This window comes from Elephantulus edwardii, unplaced genomic scaffold, assembly GCF_000299155.1.
Source record: "Elephantulus edwardii isolate Elephantulus edwardi_28Jun2011 unplaced genomic scaffold, EleEdw1.0 scaffold00147, whole genome shotgun sequence".
Classification (NCBI taxonomy): domain Eukaryota; kingdom Metazoa; phylum Chordata; class Mammalia; order Macroscelidea; family Macroscelididae; genus Elephantulus; species Elephantulus edwardii.
Window position 1 is genome coordinate 5,882,096 of NW_006399897.1, and position 23,005 is coordinate 5,905,100.

The 23,005-nt window shown below is 37.8% G+C and overlaps 1 protein-coding gene across 1 annotated transcript in view; it reads right to left on the reverse strand.

Annotated features, from left to right (window-relative positions):
• The window catches only part of FAM155A (family with sequence similarity 155, member A), a 907,798-nt gene that overhangs the window by 43,021 nt on the left and 841,772 nt on the right, over window positions 1-23,005 (reverse strand). Inside the window, exon 2 of the mRNA XM_006894615.1 lies at window positions 12,931-13,102. Within this exon, the coding sequence (XP_006894677.1) occupies window positions 12,931-13,102 (172 nt within the window). The remainder of the gene's footprint in view (window positions 1-12,930; window positions 13,103-23,005) is intronic.

The window sequence follows — 23,005 nt, forward strand, 5'->3', positions numbered from 1 at the left end:
TTTTCTGACTCCAACTCCTTGCACATTTCATTGTTATATTTTGCTTTGTCATCCTGTGCTGCCTTTTGAAATCTTCTATTCAACTCTTTAGTATCTTTCACTAGAATTAATAATAATCAAAAAAGAAAAGAATTATCCAGATGAACTTTTGAAGGATTAGTTTACCACACAAAGGAACTGACAGGTTGGAGTGTTGAATTCCAAAGACGAAGTGATGATAAGTGACTATGGAGTGTTTAACAATGGTCAAAACAAGCCATGTTAAGAAGATCTGTCACTTTTGAAAGGGCAGGAGAACGCTAGAGGAATGGTATGTCCAGAGCCAAGAATGGAAAATGACTTCCAGATGCTAACTGCACAGACTGATCCAGTAATTCTTCCATTTCTTGGTACAGTGTTGGTTCAGTTAAACTCACATGTATGAGAAATGATGAATAAAAATATCCCTTGTCATAATGGATATAATAACAAGAGATGGAGAATAACTTGACCACTGATTAGATAAATTATGAGTCTGTAAGTGGTAAAGTTTGCTGCAGGTTGGTGAAAGGGAGTCAACTTCATTTTCATTCTCAAGTCTTTTACATTTTGTGCCATATGTATTTAATATCAGTTGCTTGAGTCCAAGTGACTTTTGTGTGGTCCTGTGCATGATTTGAGTTTTATTAGTGTACAGAGTCTTTGAAAAATGCTACTTATAAAGCTCAAGAGATCAAGAGGAGTAGAGGGGGGTTGTATGTGTTCATGTGTGTGGTTGGGAAATTAAGATGAACTCACAAACAATAAAAATCACATTGATTGTCAGACATTAGTTACATTGCAAGAGATAAGACAACTGCTGAATATTTTGGCTTTGTAACCTTTGTCTACAAATTTGCATTTAAAATTCAGCATTTTTGGTAAACACTGCCTTTACATAGTCATGTATACATATAAAATATCTTAAAAATATCAGCAGTAACACTCCTTGTTTCTTCAGAAACAACTATTATGAAAGAGATTTTACATTTTAAACCTGTTAGAGACCTCTCTAAAGTACTAAAGTGCAAGGATGTCATTCTGGAGACTAAAGTGCACCTGATCGCTATGCATCAGAGAGCTGGTCAATGACTAGGGAGGATAGAAGGAGAATTGATGCCTTTGAGCTGTGGTGTTGGAGAAGAGTATTGAATATACCATGGACTACTAGGAAAACGAACAGGTTTGTCCTAGAGAGGGTAAAGCCATGCTGCTCCTTGGAGGCAAGCATTCTGAGGTTTTGTCTGACATACTTTGGACATGTTGCAAGGAAGGACCATACCGTAGAGAGGGATGTCATGCTTGGGAGGGTGAAGGGACAGAGCAGGAGAGGAGACCCTCGATGAGATGGATTGATTCAGTAACTGGGATATCGGGGGTATGTGTGTTAGAGATGGTGAGATTGGCACAGGATAGGGCAGAGTTTAGGGCTGTTATACATAGGGTCACCATGAGTCGCAGGCAAACTCAACGGCACATGACAACATATAATAAGAATTTATTATGATTAGGAAGTAGATCCTATATTGAGGAATCTATTTGTTGTTGCTCTTGTTATGTGTCATTGAGTCCACTACAACTCATAGGGACCCTATTTATAATAGCTCTGAACCCTGCTCTATCTTGAGCCAATCTCACTGTCTCTTACAGGCCTATCTTCATTACCGCAGTTATTATGTCAATCCATCTCTCCTGCACCATCCCTTGACCCTTCCTAGCATGATAACCTTCTCCAAAGACTGGTATCTTCTGGCTACATGCCCAAAGTATGTGAGACAGAGTTATTACTGACATTATGATTTATTTTCATTTACCTTGCAATGTTTATGTTGCATTAACAGAAATTGGACTACCTAGCGCTTTCCTAACTACATTCACACAAGAAAACAATTGGGTGACAGGTCCTGGTAAATGTCTCTCTAGGTCCACACTAATATAACCTTTCCCTTCTTTTGTCCTAAGAAAATATCCAGTAAATAAAGGAATAGTAGTAAAAGTTACAATACATTTAGACTTAAGAGTACAGTTCTATTGTAGTGAAGACTATTTTCAGTTCCAACAAACTAATTAAGCAATGAAAAAGTAATTCTAACATATTTGGAAATAAAAATAATATACCCGGTAAGATAATCAAGGTAACGAATACAAATGTCTTAAGACAGAATCTGAGTATGTGATATGAACTGGATTTTGAATTTTCAAGTTTTCCTTTGTTAGATTTTACATTTACTCTAGCAGCACAACTTTTTTGAAATTGGAATCACTTAGATTTTGGAATCATCATCAAACTTATACAACTTAGATATGTGGATTAAATACATACATGAATTTTGTTTGCATAAATTTCATATATAAATTAACTCTGGTGGCCTGGTGGTAAGGAGTTGCACTGCCTACTCACAGGCACATGGTTCAAATTGAACAGCTACTCCACAGGAGAAAGAGGAGTAAGCAGCCCTGTGTTTTCGAAAATCTGAAAATCTTCTGGAGGGTCAGTTATGATTTGGTTCTGACTCAACGGCACACAACAACAGTAACAAACGGAATCCATATATTAATAGAGATGCTTCGGTCAACAAAACAACTAAATACATTTATTTATACTGATGTTCCGGTTTGAATTACAGGTTTGTACATAGGCACATTTGGCTATTATTCCCAACAACACAATGAAAATGCTATAGAATTTGACAATTATTTCCAAAGAAAGATTTTAAATCACCTTAGACAAGAGGTATAAAAACTGACCCTCTAAATAAAGTGTGTAAGTCTGAAGAAAAACAGATATGAAAGAGACATCCTAATATTTTTAAAAGTTTGAACATTAGCATTATCTGAAGCATTTTAATTAGAACAATGACAACTCCATCTACCAAGTAAACCCCAAAACACCAAAAAGAGAAGACTCCAAATGGAGAAAAATTGGCTTCTCTCTTATTTACCTAATACACTCTTTCTTCATAACACAAACATGACTTGTATTACAGAGATAAAAATTCCCAGACAATACTGAACACAAAGCAGAGGAAGGTCATGTACATTCATGGTTCTATATATGGAAACATTTTGAAATGATAACTGTCTTTCCGCTGATGTGAAAATGAAATCTAACCTTGATAACTAATACGGTTGGCCATCTAAGTATAAAATTTTCCAGAGAAGAGGCCTGTAGACAAATTCTCCTTTCTACATATAATAAGGGAGCGATAAAAACCCAAAATAATATATCATGCAAATTCTTTGCTTGTTTTTATTTTTAAAATGCTTTGTGATGTTGTAAAATTTGAGGACATGTTTGTTGAACTGTTCCAAACTGCACTGCATGGGCTGTTAGCTGAGGTCATAGTTTTTATCTTTCCCTAGAGCCTGGCTCTCTCCAGGTCTACCTCATGGACCCAAACAAGGCACCACAGTGGCTACAACAATAGGCTTACACACAGCAGCTCCTGTGAGCAGGCACAGGATCAGGCAGGATTTTATTTTATTGTAACCAAGGTCACTGACTCTCCAGACCTTAACAATACCTCATGGCTCAATGTTACACAATACAAAGGAATGAAACCAAGGCTTACCAGCAGGCTAAAACTGAGGTGATCAGCTTGGTGGCTTTCTCTTCTCCTAGCAGTAAAACATTAGATTAATAGCCAGTGAATGTGGTGTGTTCCTGTTTCTGCTGTAACAGGGTTTAGGGTTTTTGTTTTGTTTTTCTTTACGGAGGAGGCAAGATTAGAAGCTGTTTAGGTCAATGTAAAGGAATAGGCAATGTCTGTTATTCAGACTTGCTCCAAAATCAGCTAAATCCATGAACCACTTTAGGTAATTGCCAGTGTCCAAGATGCCTCCCTGCCCAGTTCAGCTCCAAAATAGGGACAAATGCACAACAAAGATATTTTCATTGCAGGCAAAGTAACACCGTCATTGAGTAAGATTTCAATTGTAAGAAATTCCTCTTCAACCCCAAATTATTCTTTCTAAAACTGGAGTCTCAAAATTGTAGATATTCTTTTGGCTTAATGCTTTGCTTAATGATTTGGCTTAATGATTTGCTGTATTGTAAATAAGGAGCTCCCCTGGCATAGTTCATAGCACATTGTATGATAACCCAAGGCTGGGCATTAGCAGTTTGAATTCACCATGACTCTGGGGGAAAGTGGTCTGTCTGCTTTCTGAAAGATTTAAAACCTTGGTAACTCCATGAAGGCTCAATCACTATAACCCTGAATTGACCCAACAGCAGTGAATGAGTGATTGTTGTTGTTGTTGTTATGTGTCGTCGAGTCGCTTGCGACTCATAGCGACACTATGTACAACAGCCCTAAACTCCGCTCTGTCCTGTGCCAATCGCACTGTCTCCGACACTCCCATCCCAATTATCCCAGTCCATACTTGAAAACTCAACCTCCTTTGCCATTTCTGTTATCTAAATGTGTTCTGTTGTACATAGGGTTTTCAGAGGCCTGCTATTTCAGAAGTGGATGGCCAATCCTTCTTCCTAGTCTGTCGAATGAGTGATACTATAATTATATTTCATCATTCTGGGCAGCGTTAATGAACGATGTGGGTTCCATTTCTTGCTCTAGAGGGAACCACTGAATGTTTTTATTCAATCTACACCCAAGTATAGCCTAACAAACTCAGCTATCCAGGTACCAGGCATGCTCTCCTCAATTCAGTTAAATTAGAAGAGTTTTAGCTACAGCAATAGAGGTGATCTATCCTAGTTATGTCAGAGGAATCTGAGCATATTTTCCAAAAAGAAATCTATCTCACCTCTGCCGAAAAGCTAACATGCAATTGTGGGAGGATGTCGGTGAGGTTCTCCCTAGATGGTAACAAACCAGATAAGATGTTTTTCACACAGTGCACTCGCAGGGCTCAGTTACATCCTGACGGGTCAAAAAAGTGACCAGGGGCTCAGTTAGACATGGTTCCTTAGAGCTGGACATCTTGATAGAGACCTTGTGACTGATTTAACTAGTCTTCATATAAAGCACAGGAGTGGTATTTTCATTCTCCTTAACCAATCTCTTTTCATGAGTTCTTCTAGACTAGGGAAAAGATAGAGATGAAATGCAGTAAGGCAACTTGAGTTGTGTTGGAATTTCTCTCAGATTTCTCTAAATGAACCAGGTGGCGAAGCATATGATCAGTTGTGTCAGCATAACTGGAGATAGATGAGTATATATGCAAACTCATCCTTGTTCCTCAATGAGGGCCGTTCCGAATGAACTGGAGTCAGATGCCCTTCCCTCTCTTCTAAGTCCTGAGTGAACCCTCAGTTACCTCTGAAGCAATCTATTTGACCCTTTGCAAATGCTGACATACTCAAAAGAATTTGCATAATATTAAATAATACTGTACATAAAAGAGGGAGCTCTGGGGCTTAGTGATAAAAAGCTTTGCTGGCAACCCAAAAGTAAGAGGTTCAAATCTACTAGCCACTCTGTGGAAGAAAGATAGGCAATCTCTTCCCTTGGTATTTATTGCCTCTGAAAACCCACTGGAGGGTCAGCTTTGTGTCATTTCGACTTGATGCTACACAACATACATACATCCATTGTGATTCCTTTTGAAAAATAAAATACAGTTTTTTCCAATATTATGAAAGAAATAAGTACACTAGGGAAAACATCGAGGTGGAAAAGTATATATGTACAAATCAAAATCTATGAGTACCTTTTTAAAAAAACAACAACAAAAAACAAAACAAACAAGACACTCCCTGGTAATATCATAACTGAGTTTTGGAAACAGTTTGCCTTTAAAGTTGCTTACTCTAGCAAGCAAATTAGTAGGCACAGAGTAGTTTTAAAATTCCTTTCTAATATGATCAATATACATATAAAAATATCTTCAGCCTTCTTTCACATTGGAATATTGTCTGCAAGCAGTCATCTTTTAGCTCTGTAGTAGCGCGAGATCGCCACAAGGTGGCTCAAATCCTCCATCGCACACAATCAGGCCTGTCAAGGTAACTAACAGCAGCCCACAGTATTTTCCCACAGACAGAAACATAACCTTATTCTTGTCATACTAAAAAAAAAAAAATGGAATGCGAATTTACATATAATTCTAAAATATATTTTATCCCCATTGTCAGTAACACCCAGAAGACCAATTTTTTTTCTTCCTTCCAATAATTCCTCTATGAAGACTAGAATAGGAAATCATATCTAGTCTATTTTATCTATCAATCAAATGGTAATTTTCATAATATTTGTTACCATGGCACCACAGCCTGTGCCACTCTGCTACTTCTGTTTTCTTAATTTTGGTTCACTTCTACAGGTAAGCACAAAGGTTTCTCAGGAAGACTCTAGAATAAGGCAAGGGAAGGAGAAGGAAACCCCACTAATCAACACAACCATGGGCTGACATCGTGGAATTCAAGAAACAGTCTCAATCCTTCACTTTCAAGGTAATGACACAGCAAATTATGTGGCACAAGCTTCAAACAGAATTCACATTAAACATTTCTAGCTTAATAATCCCTAACATTAGACAATGGGTTTCCCCCTGACAACACTGAAGAATTTTAACTTTTTTTTTCAAACACTCCTTCAGTTAAATCTCAGATTTCTTCAACAGGAAAACCAATGGAGCTCTCAAATAATGTTTCTCTTCTTTACTGTTTACAACAAAGTCAGAATTGAGCATAAGAGGACACTGTCTTGTCATCCAGGTCTGTGGTCAAAGAACATTTGATTATGATTTTATGTACTATCTTTAATCAAAGATATGCATTCTGGGTTGCTTTGATTTTCTATCACATGACTTATTGACTAAGGACTAAAGATACACACAGAGTGATAGAGACTCTAAATACACACATTTAAAACTTACAGTTTCAGGACATGGATAAGTAATGTTTGCACCAGCTACAAAGAATGACCCCACTGTTAATTAAATAACCATAACCCAAATTATGAATCATTATTGTTAGTTGCCTCTGGGCTGAAACTCAAAGCGATGCAAAGAACGACAGGTCTGAACCTTGCCCCACCCTGCCCCTTCCTCACAGTGTCTGCCATGCTAAAGGTCATTGCTACAGTCACTGTGCCAATCCACTTCATTGTGGAGTGAGTCTTCCTCTCCTTCTAGTACCCTCTACCTTTTACAACATGATATCTCTCTTCAAAAACTTGTTTATCTTGAAAATATGCCCAGAATAATGGAAAACAAGTTTCAACATCCTTGCTTCTAAGGTGCATTCTTGCTGCATTTCCTTCTTTTATTCTGAATGACATCTGATGATTTAGAGGATTTTTCTGTTCTGACATTTCCAAATGGCTCACCAATCTTAGGGTCTGATATTCTCTCTTCTGTAGTTGATAGGAATCTTTATTGTTATTAAGTGCCATTGTGTTAATTAGGGCTCATTATGACTCTATGAACAACAGATCTGAACACTATCCCGCACCATCCTCATGATTTCTGACATGATCAAGCCCATTGTTACAATCATGTAACAGTGTATGTCTAAGAAAATACAGGTGAGGAAGAACTGGATGTCCTATAGCTTCATATCTCTAAAAGTTGTATAGTGAGCTTAGGTGGCCTAATCCATAGCAGTGAGTTGTACTGCTAATCCCAAGGCTGTGTGGTTGGACTCCACCAGGGATTCCCTGGAAAAAAGGTGGACAGTTTCCTCCTGCTATGATCCATAGCCTCCAAAAAACAACAGAGGGTCACTATGAGTCAGAATCAATTCAACAGCTGGGAAAGAGGGAGGGAAAAAGAGAGGGAGGGAGGGAGGGGAAAAGCTGAATGCAAAGAACTCTAAGGAAAAGTCATCACCACAGCCCCGACTAAGTACTCAGGAGAAGCACCTTCAAGAAAACTGAGTCCCTTTGAACAGCAACTGGCAAGAGGCCATTCGCTGTAATGTGCTTCCATGAATACTTGCAGAGTGCTGACAAAACAAGTAAGGGAGTAATTCTCAATAACATCATAGAAGAAATCTTGGGAAGCTGAAAATTGGATGTGTTTTCAAATAGTAGGGAAACCACTATAATTATATTTGCTGAATTTAAAGAAAACTCCATTTAGCCTTTCAAGTCTTACTGTCTTTTTTAGTATAAATAGTGGAAATATAAACCCTTCATTGATTTTTTTTTTAAAGCTGCATTTACTGAAAAACAATGTTAGGACTAATCTAGCTGGTTAGTTTCTTTTAATAGCAATGTGTTTCAGGATTGTCATTAATTCTAATGCGGACAATGACGAAGATGTCCAAAAGATCTGTGCCTACTTACAAAGCTGCTATACGCCTACTGTCCCCCGTGGCCTTGCCTTTTCTATCGCCAACTTTGAAAATAGGGAAGGGATTATTTCCTTTCCTTTATTTAATCCCCTTTTGCTTGAGGACAGAAAGAAAGGGCTCAAACTCATTTGAAACAATTCATAGCTGACCCTCTAGCAGCTTTTCAGAGGTTATACATTGCATGGGAGGAGATTCCCCCTCTTTCTCTCACAGAACAGCTTGATGGATTCAAACCATCTGCCTTTGGGTTGGCAGCACAATTCCTTACGCACTGCTTGTTGTTAGATGCCACCGAGTCGAGTGTGCCTAGATGCCACCAAGTCGAGTGTGCCTTACGGCAACCCTGCAAACAACAAATGATTAACAGACCCTATGAACCCTGTCCTATCCTGCGCCATCTTTACCATATTTGAGCCCATTGCAGCAGTCACCACATCACTCCATATGGTTGAGAATCTTCTCTTTTGCCAAACTTTCCCCTTTCCAAGCATGATATCTTTCTTCAAGGAATAGCCAAAGATGACAAGGCTTCACCTCACATCCTTTGCACATGTTGTTCGGAGAGGCTAGATTTCCTTATCCACTAGGCCACCATATAGTTCATTTATAAAGGCCTTTGAGATGGTTCACATCAACTCCAAAACAGATAAATTCTTTGGATTCCTGACTAACGGCCTTCTAGCCCATCTCCTAACGAGTCTCCAAAAATTATGTGAACACAAATGTTAAGAACAAATTTTATTGCTATATATAGATTTAAGACAGACTTGTAAGCAAGAGTGGCATCCACTTCCTAAACAACAAGCCTCTGGAAACTCTATGAACTTGTAGAAACGATGATAGTTATAGAAAAGCTTCAGGCCTTTTGATCATGGAGTTGCTATGAGTTGTATTTGACTAGATGTCAATCAACAACAACAATAACAACATCTATCTATCTATCTATCTATCTATCTATCTATCTATCTATCTATCTATCTATCTACCTACCTACCTACCTACTATGTATCTATCATATCTATCTATATCAAAGTCTTGCTAGCTTTCCTAGACACATTCCAAGCCATTCACCTTCATGGATTTAAGCAGAGGTGCCCTTGGAGCTGTTTTCCCTGCTAAGGTCTACTAGGAAAGACAACTCTCAAGATAGAGGCAAATCTGGGACCCATGCTTCAGGATCTTGAAAGCAGTGGTCAAGTAAGGAAGCAATAAGTAGCATCATTGCAAGGGCCCACACAAAGCCCTTAAGGACACGTGAGATGGAAGGTGGGGAATTATGTTTGCTAGTTATCAAGGCAGATGGGAAATCTTCAAAGCAGCCTGGACTGTGTATTAGAAAAGAAGATTAATCTGAAAATTAGTGTCTTTTTCATCAAATAATTTAATAGAGCTTCAGAGAATTTATTCTGCTTTTTTCCCCCCTCCAGCAACTCTGCAATAGGAAGATCACAGGCACAGTTGAGAGTAGTGAAGGACAGTCAGTTTCAAGGAGAAGATAATCCCAGACAGTCTCCAAAGTAGGAAGAATTTTTCTCAAGACCAGGTGGCCCACTCCTTTTCTTTTCTCATGCACTGTTGGTTTGGTTTGGGGGTTTTGTGTGTGTGTGTGTGTGTGTGTTTGTTGTTTGTTTGGGGGGGTGATTTTTCAGGGTTAGTTGTTTTTAATGATATGGCTGTGACTGTGGAAGAGCTCCTTTTACAAAAATTTAAAACAAAACCCAAATTTTATAAAACAAATAGTATTTCTTCTTGTCCTGTGCAGAAATAGATGCAGTCCCATCTTTTGCATTCTGACAGCCATGTAAACAAACATATTAAGAAAGTGAGCATAGATTCAGACCCATCTAGCACATCTACGTGTCTGACAAAGATTAGGGCATTGGGGAAACTGGGACAAAACACCAAAAAAACCTTCATAATTGGTCTCTTATGCTTTGAAAACTTGATCAAAGCCTCTGACTTTTTATAGACTTGGGCCTGTAAATGCAAAAGCAACCTTAAATGTTTCTAATTTTATTGAAGTTATGGATACTTCATTGACCCTGATAGGAACTGTATTGTTTCAGAGTCCCATGTAAAAACTAAGAGAATGTAATGGCCATGGTCTGGTGAATTTTGGCTTAGAATAAAAAAGAAAAACAATCTCTAGATTCTTTGCTAATAATTTCTTCTTTTACTTCTTCTATCCTTTCTTTCCTTTACCATTCTGTACTCTGTCTCTCTCTATCCCTCATTTTCTCAAAGAAAGACAAGCATTGTATCAGTGGGATAAATAAAAATGATTGGTAAATCGTTTCAGATGCCACAATATACAATGGCTATTCTTTATTGATGGCATATTGAATCTCTTCTCTGTAATCCTGACCGCAAACCAGGAGAGAGGGGACCACAATCACTCATTTACTAATGAAGACATGGTGGTACAGAGAAAATACATAACAGGGAGAGAACTAAGGCTTCTGCTTGCTGATTTCCTATCAGATGTTCTGCCAGGAAATATGGACAGCCCAAGCAAGTCTCATTCACCTCCTAGGAGGAAGTTCTTCAGGAGAGCTTGAATGGGGAGTTTCTTGAGAGCTTACAATTTGGAGTTAGAAGCCAAAAAATAAAGCAATAGGCAACACTGCAAGTGTGACTAATGAGAAATTATGTAAATAAGCAATCTGTACATACATTATGGGATAAACCCTCAGGTTGATCATCTCAATATGTCACTCTATTCTGGATGGGCTTCATGAGATCTAGGATAGAAATGGGGTTTCATTCTTTCTCCTTGAAGGTACATTTAAATAGTTTTATAGTATTCTATAACTTTTTTTAAATCCTTGTGACTTAAAAGTTAAATATGCCTGGACATCAAAGATTCATTGCACTTATGAACAAGGAAACTTTTTTCAATTTCTGTGTCGTTTGCAAGGCTGTATAATGTGTGCTGATGCAAGCCTTTTTCAGTTCAAGAGAATAAATGTTTACAAATATAGAAAAAAAAGTTAAATATGCTACAATCTGAATCCTATCAATACCGATGTATTATACATGTTTTTACCAGAAGACACTGCAGAACAAAAACACTGTGATTCTCAATTGGCCCTGACAAAATTATTCTTCATTTTCACATATGAATCACACTGATTATTTAATTTTTTTATGTAGTACAATTATATAAAGCTTATAAATATCTAGAAAATAGGTGAAGTGAATATTGGCATTTTGCCTAGTCAAAATAATATTCTGAAAGAAGTTTACTTAATGGGAGATATAAAAATTGTCTCAGCCTTGTCCTTAAGTATCTGTAACACACACACACAAACACACTCCGACTATAAAGCTTAGAAGCGTATCTTTATGCTTTTATCTTGTATGCTGAAAGAAATAAACATTATGCATTGGAATCATGAGAATGGTGTCTGCTTTATAAAGTAATTCTAGTACACATGTACCAGGCATACACATAATCTTGGCAAACATTTCTTTATGCTGTTAATATTTATTGAAGAAAATGCAGCATGAGACTCTCAGAAAAGAAACATGGAAACAGCTCAAATGTCCAATCACAACTGAATGGATTGGGAAATTGTAGTACATTCACACAATGGAACATTGTGCAGCACACAGGAGCAATGATTTAGAAAAATACTACATAACTTGGGAGAGGCTGGACAGCACTATTCTGAGTGAACTAACTCAGTCTCAAAAGGACAAATACTGCATAAGACAATTGTTATAAAAATAGAAGGATAACTAGTAAAACATGTATGGGGACCCAAGGGGGCAAGGGGTAAGAGAAGAGGGGTGAGGACTCATACGGACACAAACACAGGGCTGCACAATCTGGTGGGTGGAAGAAGGGGGTAAAAAAATGGAAAAGATCCAGCTGGGGCTTGAAAGGACAAGGTAATTGTGGGCAATAGTCCAATGGTGATTAATTTTATAAAACATAATGCATGGGAATGACTGTATGAACACAATGTGGATGAAGAGTAGTGTGAAAGAAATACAATGTAAATGAACCTTGTAAGCAAACAAATACAAAATAAAAATGAATTAAATAAAGAAACATGTAGATATAACCTTTCACTATCTTGGAAAAAAATCTCATTTGACTGACGTCATCATGCTATCTGTCCTTACACAATACAGAACCACACTGAAGTATATCTAACAGTTGCTAATATTTTCCCCTCAGAATAATCTGTTTACAAAGTAAATATTTGTGGTCACAATTGTACTATAGATAATATGGGAGAGAAGTTGGAGCATTTCCAAATCCATTTAGAAGCTTCCCCTTTTCTACTAATGAAAGTATGAAAAATTACCAGCCAGGGGCGGGGGGAGTTGAGGGGTGAAGAGGGTGGTGGTGGTGGGTAAGGAGGCTTAATCATAGGGTCGCATGATTTGATGGGGTGAGGGACTGATGGGTAAAGGAAAGGGGAAAAATCCAGTGTGAAAAACAATGTATGCAAACTTTGCAAGTAAATCAGAATAAAATAAAAAAAAAAAAAAGGAAAGAAAAATACACCACAAGAAAAGAAACCTGCCAGCCATATCTTCAAGGTTTCATCTCTGGGAAGAAATAATCCATAGCAAGCGAACATTACAGAAGAACAACAGTCAGAGCGTCATTGACAGAATACTGCCCTGCACTGTACCTGTACAGATGAAACTGGAGAGTCCTCCATAGATGACTTCATCATTGTCGGGCAATATAAATGGACACCTTGTCTGAACCTCCAAACAGTATTGCTTGCAAGGAATTGTCTTTCTGCAGTTAAACTGTGTGACTTCAAAGTACTGGGAACAGAGCCAGGCTTTGTAGACAATCTGCAAGAAGAGAAGAATCACAAACATGGAGACATGACCACCATTCTGTCTCTAACAGGAGAACATGCTGTGCTGTGAGCGGCATGCTTGCTTTCCAGTGCATTGTAAGACAACTCTCATTTTGGAAACACATGCTCAGCACAGTGCCTGCTGCAAAGTGCATGCAACATACCAACAAAAGTCATTGCAGCAAGAGCAAAACATTATTCGATTGAGCCCTTAACAAAAGATACTTAAATATTTTTTTAAATGTGGCTTTCTTAAAAAATAGTAGATTGGTGGCAGGACCTTCACTTTTCCACAAAAAAAAATGGTGATGCCAGAAGTGAAACAAATAACTAGCTGCTTTGAAAGCCTACTTATTCACTGCAGTACGCAGGCTAATCTTTATTTCCCCTACACTAGTACATTGATTCCACTTTTTTACTTACAATTGACACTAGATGGTGCTAACTCCTTTATAATGACAACCAACCAATCAGGAACTGTGCCCACTAGCTGGTACTTGAACTTTAAGAGGCACAGAACAAGCAAAAATGGTCATTTATTTTAATGACTCATCAAATGCCTTAAAAATATCATTGCCTCAAAGCCCAGAAACACCCAACAGAGATTAGACATAACTTTTTGTGATGTCAACTGATCCCTACTTGAGCCTCCAGTGGATTTTCAGAGACTATAAAATTGTAAAGATTCTCTACCTTTCTTTCTGGGAGCAGCTGATGGATTTATTGCCTTTGAGCTGACAGCAAATCTCTTTACCCTCTAGGCTACCAGAGGTCCTTTGCTAAGGAAGGATGGAGGAAGACAACATCTCCAGGAAAAATTTAGACCTTTTATAGGTTTTGTGCTTCACGACAGTAATTACTAGTTATTTACAGTCCGCTCCTGATTAACTATGGATTTAAGTAAGTTTAACTGCTATTATAACCATTTCATTAGTAATGTGTAGGGCACACTGTGTTGTAACATATAATTTGCTAATGGTATCATTCTGAAATATTCACTCACAGATGTTTTTATGTAATATTTCCAGCACCTGAAGACAAATATAGATCAAATGAATTCAGATGTTGTTGTTGTTGATTGCTGGGCACAATTCATAGTGACTCTATGAACAAAGTTTTACTGTCTTTGCATAACTATTATCATTTTTCCAAGTTCAAAGAGTTTCCCAGAGAAATGTGGTTTAGGAAGTGGATGACACTCCTGCTTTCAAATCCATTTTACACCTGGGAAAGCCACCGAACACTTTCCACATTGGGAAACCATTATTGTATGTGATAACCAATGGCACAAGATTCAGCATCACAGCAAACCTAGGTTACTTCATACAGCACATTGTCAAAGAGTGATGTACAAAGTGGAAGAGTGTTCTCCAGATATAACAGCACTAGTCTCATTTAGCAGTGATTAAGTATTGTCAAATCGAATACAACTCAGAGTAAGCTTTATACAAAATACCTGCTCTCTGTTGTATATCTAACATCATTTCTGTACATTTATAGAGTTTAGACAGTTTGTAGAGTTTCCAGAGGCATCTAGTTTAGGAAGTGGATGCCACTCCTGCTTCCTAGCATGAATCATCTGGAAGCTCATCCAAACATTATACATGATGGCTAACCATTACAGTATTTGACAAAACTATGGACAAGTGTTCAGCATCACAGTTACTCTAAGTTTTTCAGTATAGCAAATAGACAAATGATTGTTTTGTCACTGAAAGAATGTTGTTGTTTTTGTTATGTGCCATCGAGCCACTTGTGACTCATAGAGACTATGTACAAGAGCCCTAAACACTGTTCTATCCTGTGCTAACCTTGCGGTCTCAAACACACTCATTCCTACCACTCCACTCACAGAATTGATCCATCTCATCGAGGGTCTTCCTCTCCTGAGCTGCCTCTCCACTCTCCCAAACATGATGTCCCTCTCCAAGGAGCAGTCCCTCCTTGCAACATACCCAAAGTATGTCAGACAAAGCTTCAGAATCCTTTACTCCAAGGAGCAGGCTGGCTTCACCCTCTCCAGGAAAAACCTGTTTGTTTTCAGAGCAATCCATGGTATATTAAACACTCTTCTCCAGTACCACAGCTCAAAAGCATCAATTCTCTTTCTGTCATCGCTATTCACTGTCCAACTCTCCGATGCATAGCACGCAATTGCAAATACTATAGCCTGGATCAGGCGCAACTTAGTCTCCAGCCTGGTGTTGTTGCACTTCAGTACTCTTGAGAGGTCCCTCACAGCTGACTTTCCCAATGCAATTCGTCTCCTGATTTCCTGGCTTCTATTACTAAGAGTGCTGACTGTGGAACCAAGCAAACGAAAACTGTTGACTATCTCAATCTCTTTACCATCCATACTGATGCTGCAAATTGGCCCAGTGGTGAGAATCTTTTATTAGAAAATTAATACATTTGGCCCGAGGTTGCAGACCTAAAGGCCCTGTAGGATGTTAACATCACATCCTCTAGAAGGCCTCTACCCTTGGTCAAAAGCTCAAAGGGCACCTGCTTTTGCTGGGAAAGAACAGTAACACACATCAAACATGACTCAAAAAAACTTCCCCTACGTGATCATCTTCAAGATGTGATCACCATCAACATGCTAGCTAGCAACCAACTCCTAGGGTGGAAGTTCCAGGAGCAACAAAGAAAATGAAAACAAGTGGGACTTATGGAAGAATATACTTAAAATGGAATTGTCAAAAGGAACTCCAGGCAGATCAGGCCTATTGTTGGTGTAAGGTGATCCTATGTACAACAGATCAAAAACAAGCCAAATTCTGTGTCATCTTCACAATAGCCTTTGGCCTAAACCCATTTTTGCAATCACTATGCCTTCCCATCCAGTTGAAGACTTTTCTTTCATCTATTTTTTCCAAGAGTGATTCCCTTTTCTCAGGACTAGATCCCCCTGGTGACCCATCCAAAGCATGATAGCTGAGTTCTCACTATTTTTGCTTCAGAAGAAAACACTGCCTGCATCTCATCCAAGACAGATTTGGCAAATCTTTTCAAGATCTGTGGTTTGTTCAGTATTCTTAGCTAACACTGCAATTCAAAAGCATCAATTAGTCTTCAATCTTCTGAATTCATTGTCTGTCTTTCACATGCAAATGAAACAATTGAGAATACCATAGCTTAAAGTCATGCCTCAGTCTTTTCAGACACAACCAAGTTTTTGAAGTGCCTATTGGCTGCAGATTTGCCCATTATGGTGTCATAAGATTGTTTTTTTAATTGCATTTATGAGTGTTGATCATAGAGCCAAAGAAAGGGAAATCCTTCATTATTTATCTTGACGTTATTCATTGGTCCAGTTTTCAGAATTTCTGTTTTCTTTATCTTCAGGTTTAATCTCTACAGAAGGCTATAGCTTTTGAGCATCCTCAATAAATGTTCCATGTCTTCATTTTCTGCAAGTAAGGTTCTATCATCTGCATAGAATAAGTTGTTAGTGAGTCTTTCTCAAGTCTTGATAGAAACCTTACGCACAACAGAACAAAATCCTGTCTAATTTTATGCCATGGTCACACTTTACCCTGTACTTAAACCATATTCTTCTTTTGGTTGCAGTATGTAATTTGCTATTATTATCATTCTCAGATGTTCATTCAATCACCCCTATGCTGATATCTATATTCTTCTACATGCAGTCCAGGTTTTCAGATTGTTTGCCCAGCTTACAATTGAATTGGTCTGGTAAATGGACATACACTGACACACATCTGTCTTAATTTTAAACCATACAGTAGCTATCCCCTTATTCTACTCAAATGATTGTTTCTTGCTCTATGCAAAGGTTCTGTATCAACAGAACTATTCTAGAATTCCCATTCTTCCCAATGTTGTTGCTGTGTACTGTCGAGTCGGAACTGACTCACAGCTGTATGAGTTGCATGGGAAGAGACCGCTCATCTTTCTCTTGTGCAGCTACTGGTGAATGAGAACAGACAGAGAGCCATCATCTCTGGCTTAGCAGCACAGATCTCTACCCAGTAGGTCACCAGAGTTATTAGTAGAGGCCAGTAACTGAAGAAAGACTTAATGTTTGGTCAAGTAGAGGACTGAAAAAAAGAGGAAGACCCTCAATGAGATGGATTGAAGCAGTGGTTACAACTGTAGGCTAAAGCACAGAAGGCATTATGTGTTTGGCACAGAATTAGGCAGCAGGAAATACTTTGTTTCATTGCATATAGCTTGCTAAGAATCATAGCCAAATTGATAGCACCTCACAACACAACAAAAATAGCTAGAGTTTATTTTGTGAATCCTTGTTTTGATTGTTACTCTTATGTACTAGGGGAAGTATGTATGCTTACCTATACACTTCAAACTTTTAAATAGTTTATTGTGAGAAAAGGTCACATTTGGGGTTTGTTGTGTTTTTTTTTTTGGTGTGTTTTTTTTTCTAGAACTCTAAAGAATAGAACTATAAGGTTGTATCTTTACAGAATCCTTTTTAGTAGTTCCAGTCAATTGCACTTATTTAATGGATCAAATTGTGCTCTCTACTCCCAATTTGTTTTGGTTCAATTATTCAAATTAACAAGACTCCTCAATTGCCAGTCACATCATGTACCTGTAAACTCCTAAGAAATAAGTTCTCACTCACAGACAGTGGGATGACACATACTGAAGAGTCTTCAAATACATGTACACTGTCATCTCAATCCATTTCTTCAGTTCTAGCCCAGCAGAAAGACATTCATTTTTCACTCTGGCTCCTTAAATTCTTCTTCAGTAATATGTCCTTTACAGATATTCTGACTCAAATACTCGTAAGTGATCAAAGCAGTTTTTTAAATGTCAGGTGATAGCTCTGAAGAAATTGGAGCATAATTTGAAGAGCCACTAGCAGAAGTCTGGAGCTTTCCATGAGGCTCTAACATTCACTTCAGGCGCATATCTCCACAGCTTCACTTCGGATGATCTAACTGCAAGAGCTCTGACTATTCAATGAAGAACTCTCATTTGAGTCATAAATTTCTAAAATTTTCATTCTAGGCATGAGATATGTCAGAAAGCAAGGAAGAAAACTGTATAGACAGACAGAATAAGTAGGGCAGGTGAGAACTATTTTATTGTTACTTAAGAGATTAAGATTTTATATAACTAAAGGATTTCTCTCCCCTGGCAATAAATGTGCTTATGAATAAAGTGTCCAAGAGCGACAGAACTTGTATAGAGCGTGTTTGCTAAAATATTCCTTAGTATGCTGGAAAAGGTTTGTACGAGAAGTTACGGAAAATTTCTGTATTCTTTAAAGAGCTCACTTGAAAAGATAAAGAATAAATTGGCAAAAGGGAACTCTGGTGGCCTACTAGGTAAGGAATTATACTGCAATCTCATAGGCAAGGGGTTTGAATTCACTGGGTTTTGTGCCAGAAAGATAGTCATCTCTTCCCATGTGATTTACAGCTCTGAAACCCATTGGTCAGCTGTGATTTTGTTCTAACTTGAAGACACATAACAACAGTAATAGGTTAGTAAAACTCTGAAAATTATAATGTAAAGAAGAGGAACTCCAGGGATTATATTAAGATTGTACTAAGATTGGAAGAAGAAGAGGGATGAAGAATTTATGGTATGGTTTTCAAAACCTGAGGATGTGCTTATCATAGTACTTTTTTTGTTATTCAGACAAAAAACAAGAAAAAAACAACTTACTGGAAGCATGATCTAAAGGACCTTTAAATTTCCAGAAGAAATGTAGAGGAATAAAATGAGCTTCCTGGGAGTTGCTGAGATTTCTGTAACTGAGAAAATTCAAAGAAAATCTAGAAAACTGTCAAAATGTTGAAGAAGGATTTGTATGTAAGGAAGGTAAGAGGAAGAAATGAAAGTTGTGCTGCTAAGAGATATTTCAACTAGTTATTTCAAATAGTTTCTATAAGTTTTTAATGGAGGGAAGTAAAGAAAGGTAGATGTTTTTATGATTTGGGGAAAAGCTATAGAGAAAAAATGATTAAGATTTTTATAAAAGGGATCTCTGGTGTCCTAGTGGCAAGAAGCTCTGCTGCAATCCCAAAGGCATGCAGTTTGAGGCCACCAACTGCTCCACAGGAGAAGGATAGGCAATCTCCTCCTGTGCAATCAACTGCCTCGGAAAACACCCTGGAGGGTCAGCTATGGGTCGGTCTCCACTCTACAGTACACAACAACCACAACTTTTAGAAGGTATTAGAGGATTTTTTAAGTAAAAGGACAGGATGAGAATAAGGGATCTATTTGTCTTGTGTCCTAAAAGCTATAGTATTAGAAATGACATATCTTTCATATAATATTTAAACCTTCTCATATAAAAAGAACTATTAGACAAGTCACTTTCACAGTTTATTTTTATAGGTCATTGAATCAGATAAGTGATTATATGACGATGAATAATAATTGAGAAAGAAAGCTGTGTACGGTTTCTGGTGACAAGCTAATTGCTTATCTATACCTATTCCGGTCTTCTCATTGAGAGCTTTTACTTATTTTTAGTATGGAAAAGTGCTTCATTTGTTAGCTAATTGTGACCATCAAGGACATCCCATACAGTCTATGTACTCACATATTCTGATCCCTGTTCATGGCCCTTGGAAAGAACTTGCTGTTGTCGGTAGGTACCATAGAGTCAGCTTCAATTCAGAGCGACGCTCCGTGTAACAGAATGGAAATTTGCAGATCCTGAGCCATTCTCTCTATTCTGTTGTACTTAAGCCCATTGTTGCAGGAAATATCTATTGACTATTTAAACCTTTGCTTTACACCTGCTTACTGTACGTTTAATAGGAAATATTTTCAAGGTAGACCCTTGAACTTGTTTGTTTCAAAAAAAGAATAGACTAAATTATAAAACAACATAAACAGGAATGGTACTGTTGATTAAAGCTAGGACAAATGTGTTCTCTTTTTGCCTAAAATATGTACTTTTTCAAAAAAATTATTTTATTAATTTTAATGAACATTTACAGAGATTTTGGATTTCCAATCATTCATTCATTGTTGCACTGTTCTCCCTGCCAAGCCCCCCAGTTTGCTCCTCTCTTTGAAAAGTAAAAGAAAAAGCCTTTCATTGGTAGACAATCCCCTCGCACCCCTCCCACCACCCCGAGTACACTCCCCTATGCAACCTAATCCTGGACTCTTGTGATAACCATATTACACTATCATATATCGTTTTTAAATTGTTCTCTCCCTTATCTGTTCCAATGCAGTGTACATAATTTATCCAGCTTTTCTCAGTCTTACCCCAACCCTAATGTCAGTCCCATTCTACAACAGTGGCACCATGCAGTATTTGTCCTTTTGTGACTGAGATATTTCACTCAGCATAATGTCCTCCAGTGTCACTCATTTTGAATAATATTGCATGAGTTCTTTGTTCTTCACTGCAGCATAGTATTTCATTGTGTGAATATACCACAGCTTTTCTATCCATTCCTTTGTTGATGGACACTTGGGTTGTTTCCAACTCCTTGCTATTGTGAACAAAGCTGCGATAAACATGGGTGTGCATATATCTGTTTGGATGTCAGTTATGGTCTCTTTAGGGTATATTCCCAATACTGTAATTGCTGGTCAAATGGTATCTCTATTTGCAACTTTTTGAGAAAGTGCTACACCATTTTCCACAGTGGTTGCACCGTTTTACCTTCCACCAACAGTGGATAAGGGTTCCAGTTTCTCTACCACCTTGCCAGCATTTGTTGCTTGCTGTTCTGTTAAATTTTGCTATTCTGACTGGGGTGAGATGCTATCTCATAATTGTTTTGTTAAATATATTTTAAAATGTGTTTCTTTTTATGAAAACTTTTAGGGTATGTGGGAATCTCCTTACCAATAAGGAAATTGAGGGAACTAAGCTGACAAAAGATTTCATTATTATTATTATTAATTTTAATGAAAATTTACAGAGATTTTGAATTCCATTCATTCACTGTTGCACTTTTCTCCCTGTCCACCCCTCCCTTCCAATTCATTCTTCTCTTTGAAAGGTAAAAGGAAAGTTATTTCATTGTTATATAATTCCTCTCCCCAAGTCCACTCCACTATGCAGCCTTCGTTCTGGACTCCTGTCATGACAATAATACCTAGTCATATATACCTTTCAAACAAGAACAAATGATTTCAAAGAGCAGCTCAAGAAGATAAAGCAAAATATTTTAATGAAATAAGCTTTTCTCATGCTGAAAGAATTGAAAACTCAATTCAAGGCTGAAGTGGCAGTCCTTAAAGATGCTATGGGCACAGTCATGAATGAACCAGAAAACATCCAGAAAAGATGGAAGGAATACACAGAACCACTGTACCAAAAAAGAATAGATTAACACTGAAAAAAACATTGAACACCGTATAAACAAGATGATGAAAGATGGAGTTCAAGTAACACTGAAGGCATTGGCAAAAAATAAGTCCCAGGAATCTGTGAATAACAATTGCCATATTTGAATTAACAGATGCAGCCCTGAATGTGCTCACCAGTTTATGCCATGAAATTTGGAGGACAGCTACCTGGCCAACTTTCTAGAAGAGATCCATATTTGTCAACAATCCTCAGAAAGGTTATCCAACAATGTGTAAACTATAGAAAAATATAATAAATATCTCATGCAAGCAAAATATTATTGAAGATCAGTCAAAAGTTGCTAGAAAGAACATTGACAGAGAACTTCAAGAAATATAAGATTATTTTAGAAGAGGATGTAGCACCAGGGATATCATTGCTAATATGAAATTGATCCTGAGCAGAAGCAGAGAATACCAGAAGAATGTATATTTATATTTTATTGACTACAGAAAGGCATTAGATTGCATGGATTAGAACAGATCATGGCTCACATTCACAAGAATGGGATTCCTAGAGCATTTAATTGTGCTCATATCAAATCTATACCTAGACTGCTCTTGTGTGAACAGAGCAAGGGAACACTGTATGGTTTAAGATCAGAAAGGGTGTGCAGGGTTGTATCCTTTCTCCATACCTATTCCATCTGTATACCTAATAAATACTTTGTAAAGCCAAATTCTATGAAGAAGAATGCGGCATCAGGATTGAAGAAAGACTCATCAACAACCTGTGTTAAGCTGATGACATAACTTTGCTTGCTGAAAATTAGGAGGATATGGAACACTTGTTGCAAAAGATCAAGAACTACAGTCTTCAGTATGTATTACATCTCAGCACCCAGAAAATAAAGATCCTCAACACAGGTCCAACATTGATCATTATCATAGATAGGGAAAAGATTAAAGCTGTTAATTTATTTTATTTTGCTTGGATTGACAATTAACACCCTTGATACCAGAAATCAGAAACTCAAAGACAATGCATTGGCCAAGTCTACTCTCAGGGACCTCTCCAAAATGCTGAAGAGCAATGATGTAAGTTTGAAGATAGGTGTGCTATGCATCAAAAAGATGGAAAAGGAATAAGGATAATAGAAGAAGAATTTTTTTTTACTTTTTTTTTATGTGTGTACCATCAAATTGGATCTGACTGGTACAGGAGGCAATTGTTCCTCCTTCTTCAGCAGAGCATGCAGTGGATTTGAACCACACACCTCTGGGATTGCAGCACAGTTTCCTGCCACTAGGCCACTAGAGCTCGCCAGAAAAGAATTTATACTTTTGGCTTGCTGTGCTGGATGCTGGAGAAGAGAACTAAGTATGCCATGGACGGCTGAAAGAACAAGCAGATATATCTGGAAATGGTGTGGTCAGAGCGCTCCTTGGAAGCAAGGATGACGAAGTTTCATCTTTTATACTTTGGACATCTAGCCAGGCAAGGCTATTCCTTGGAGAGGGACATGATTTCTTGGAAAGACGGAGGGTCAGCAAAGGAGAGGAAAATCCCAATGAGATGGACTGACACTGTAACTTCAGCAATAGGCTCTAGTGCCTCAGAGATGAT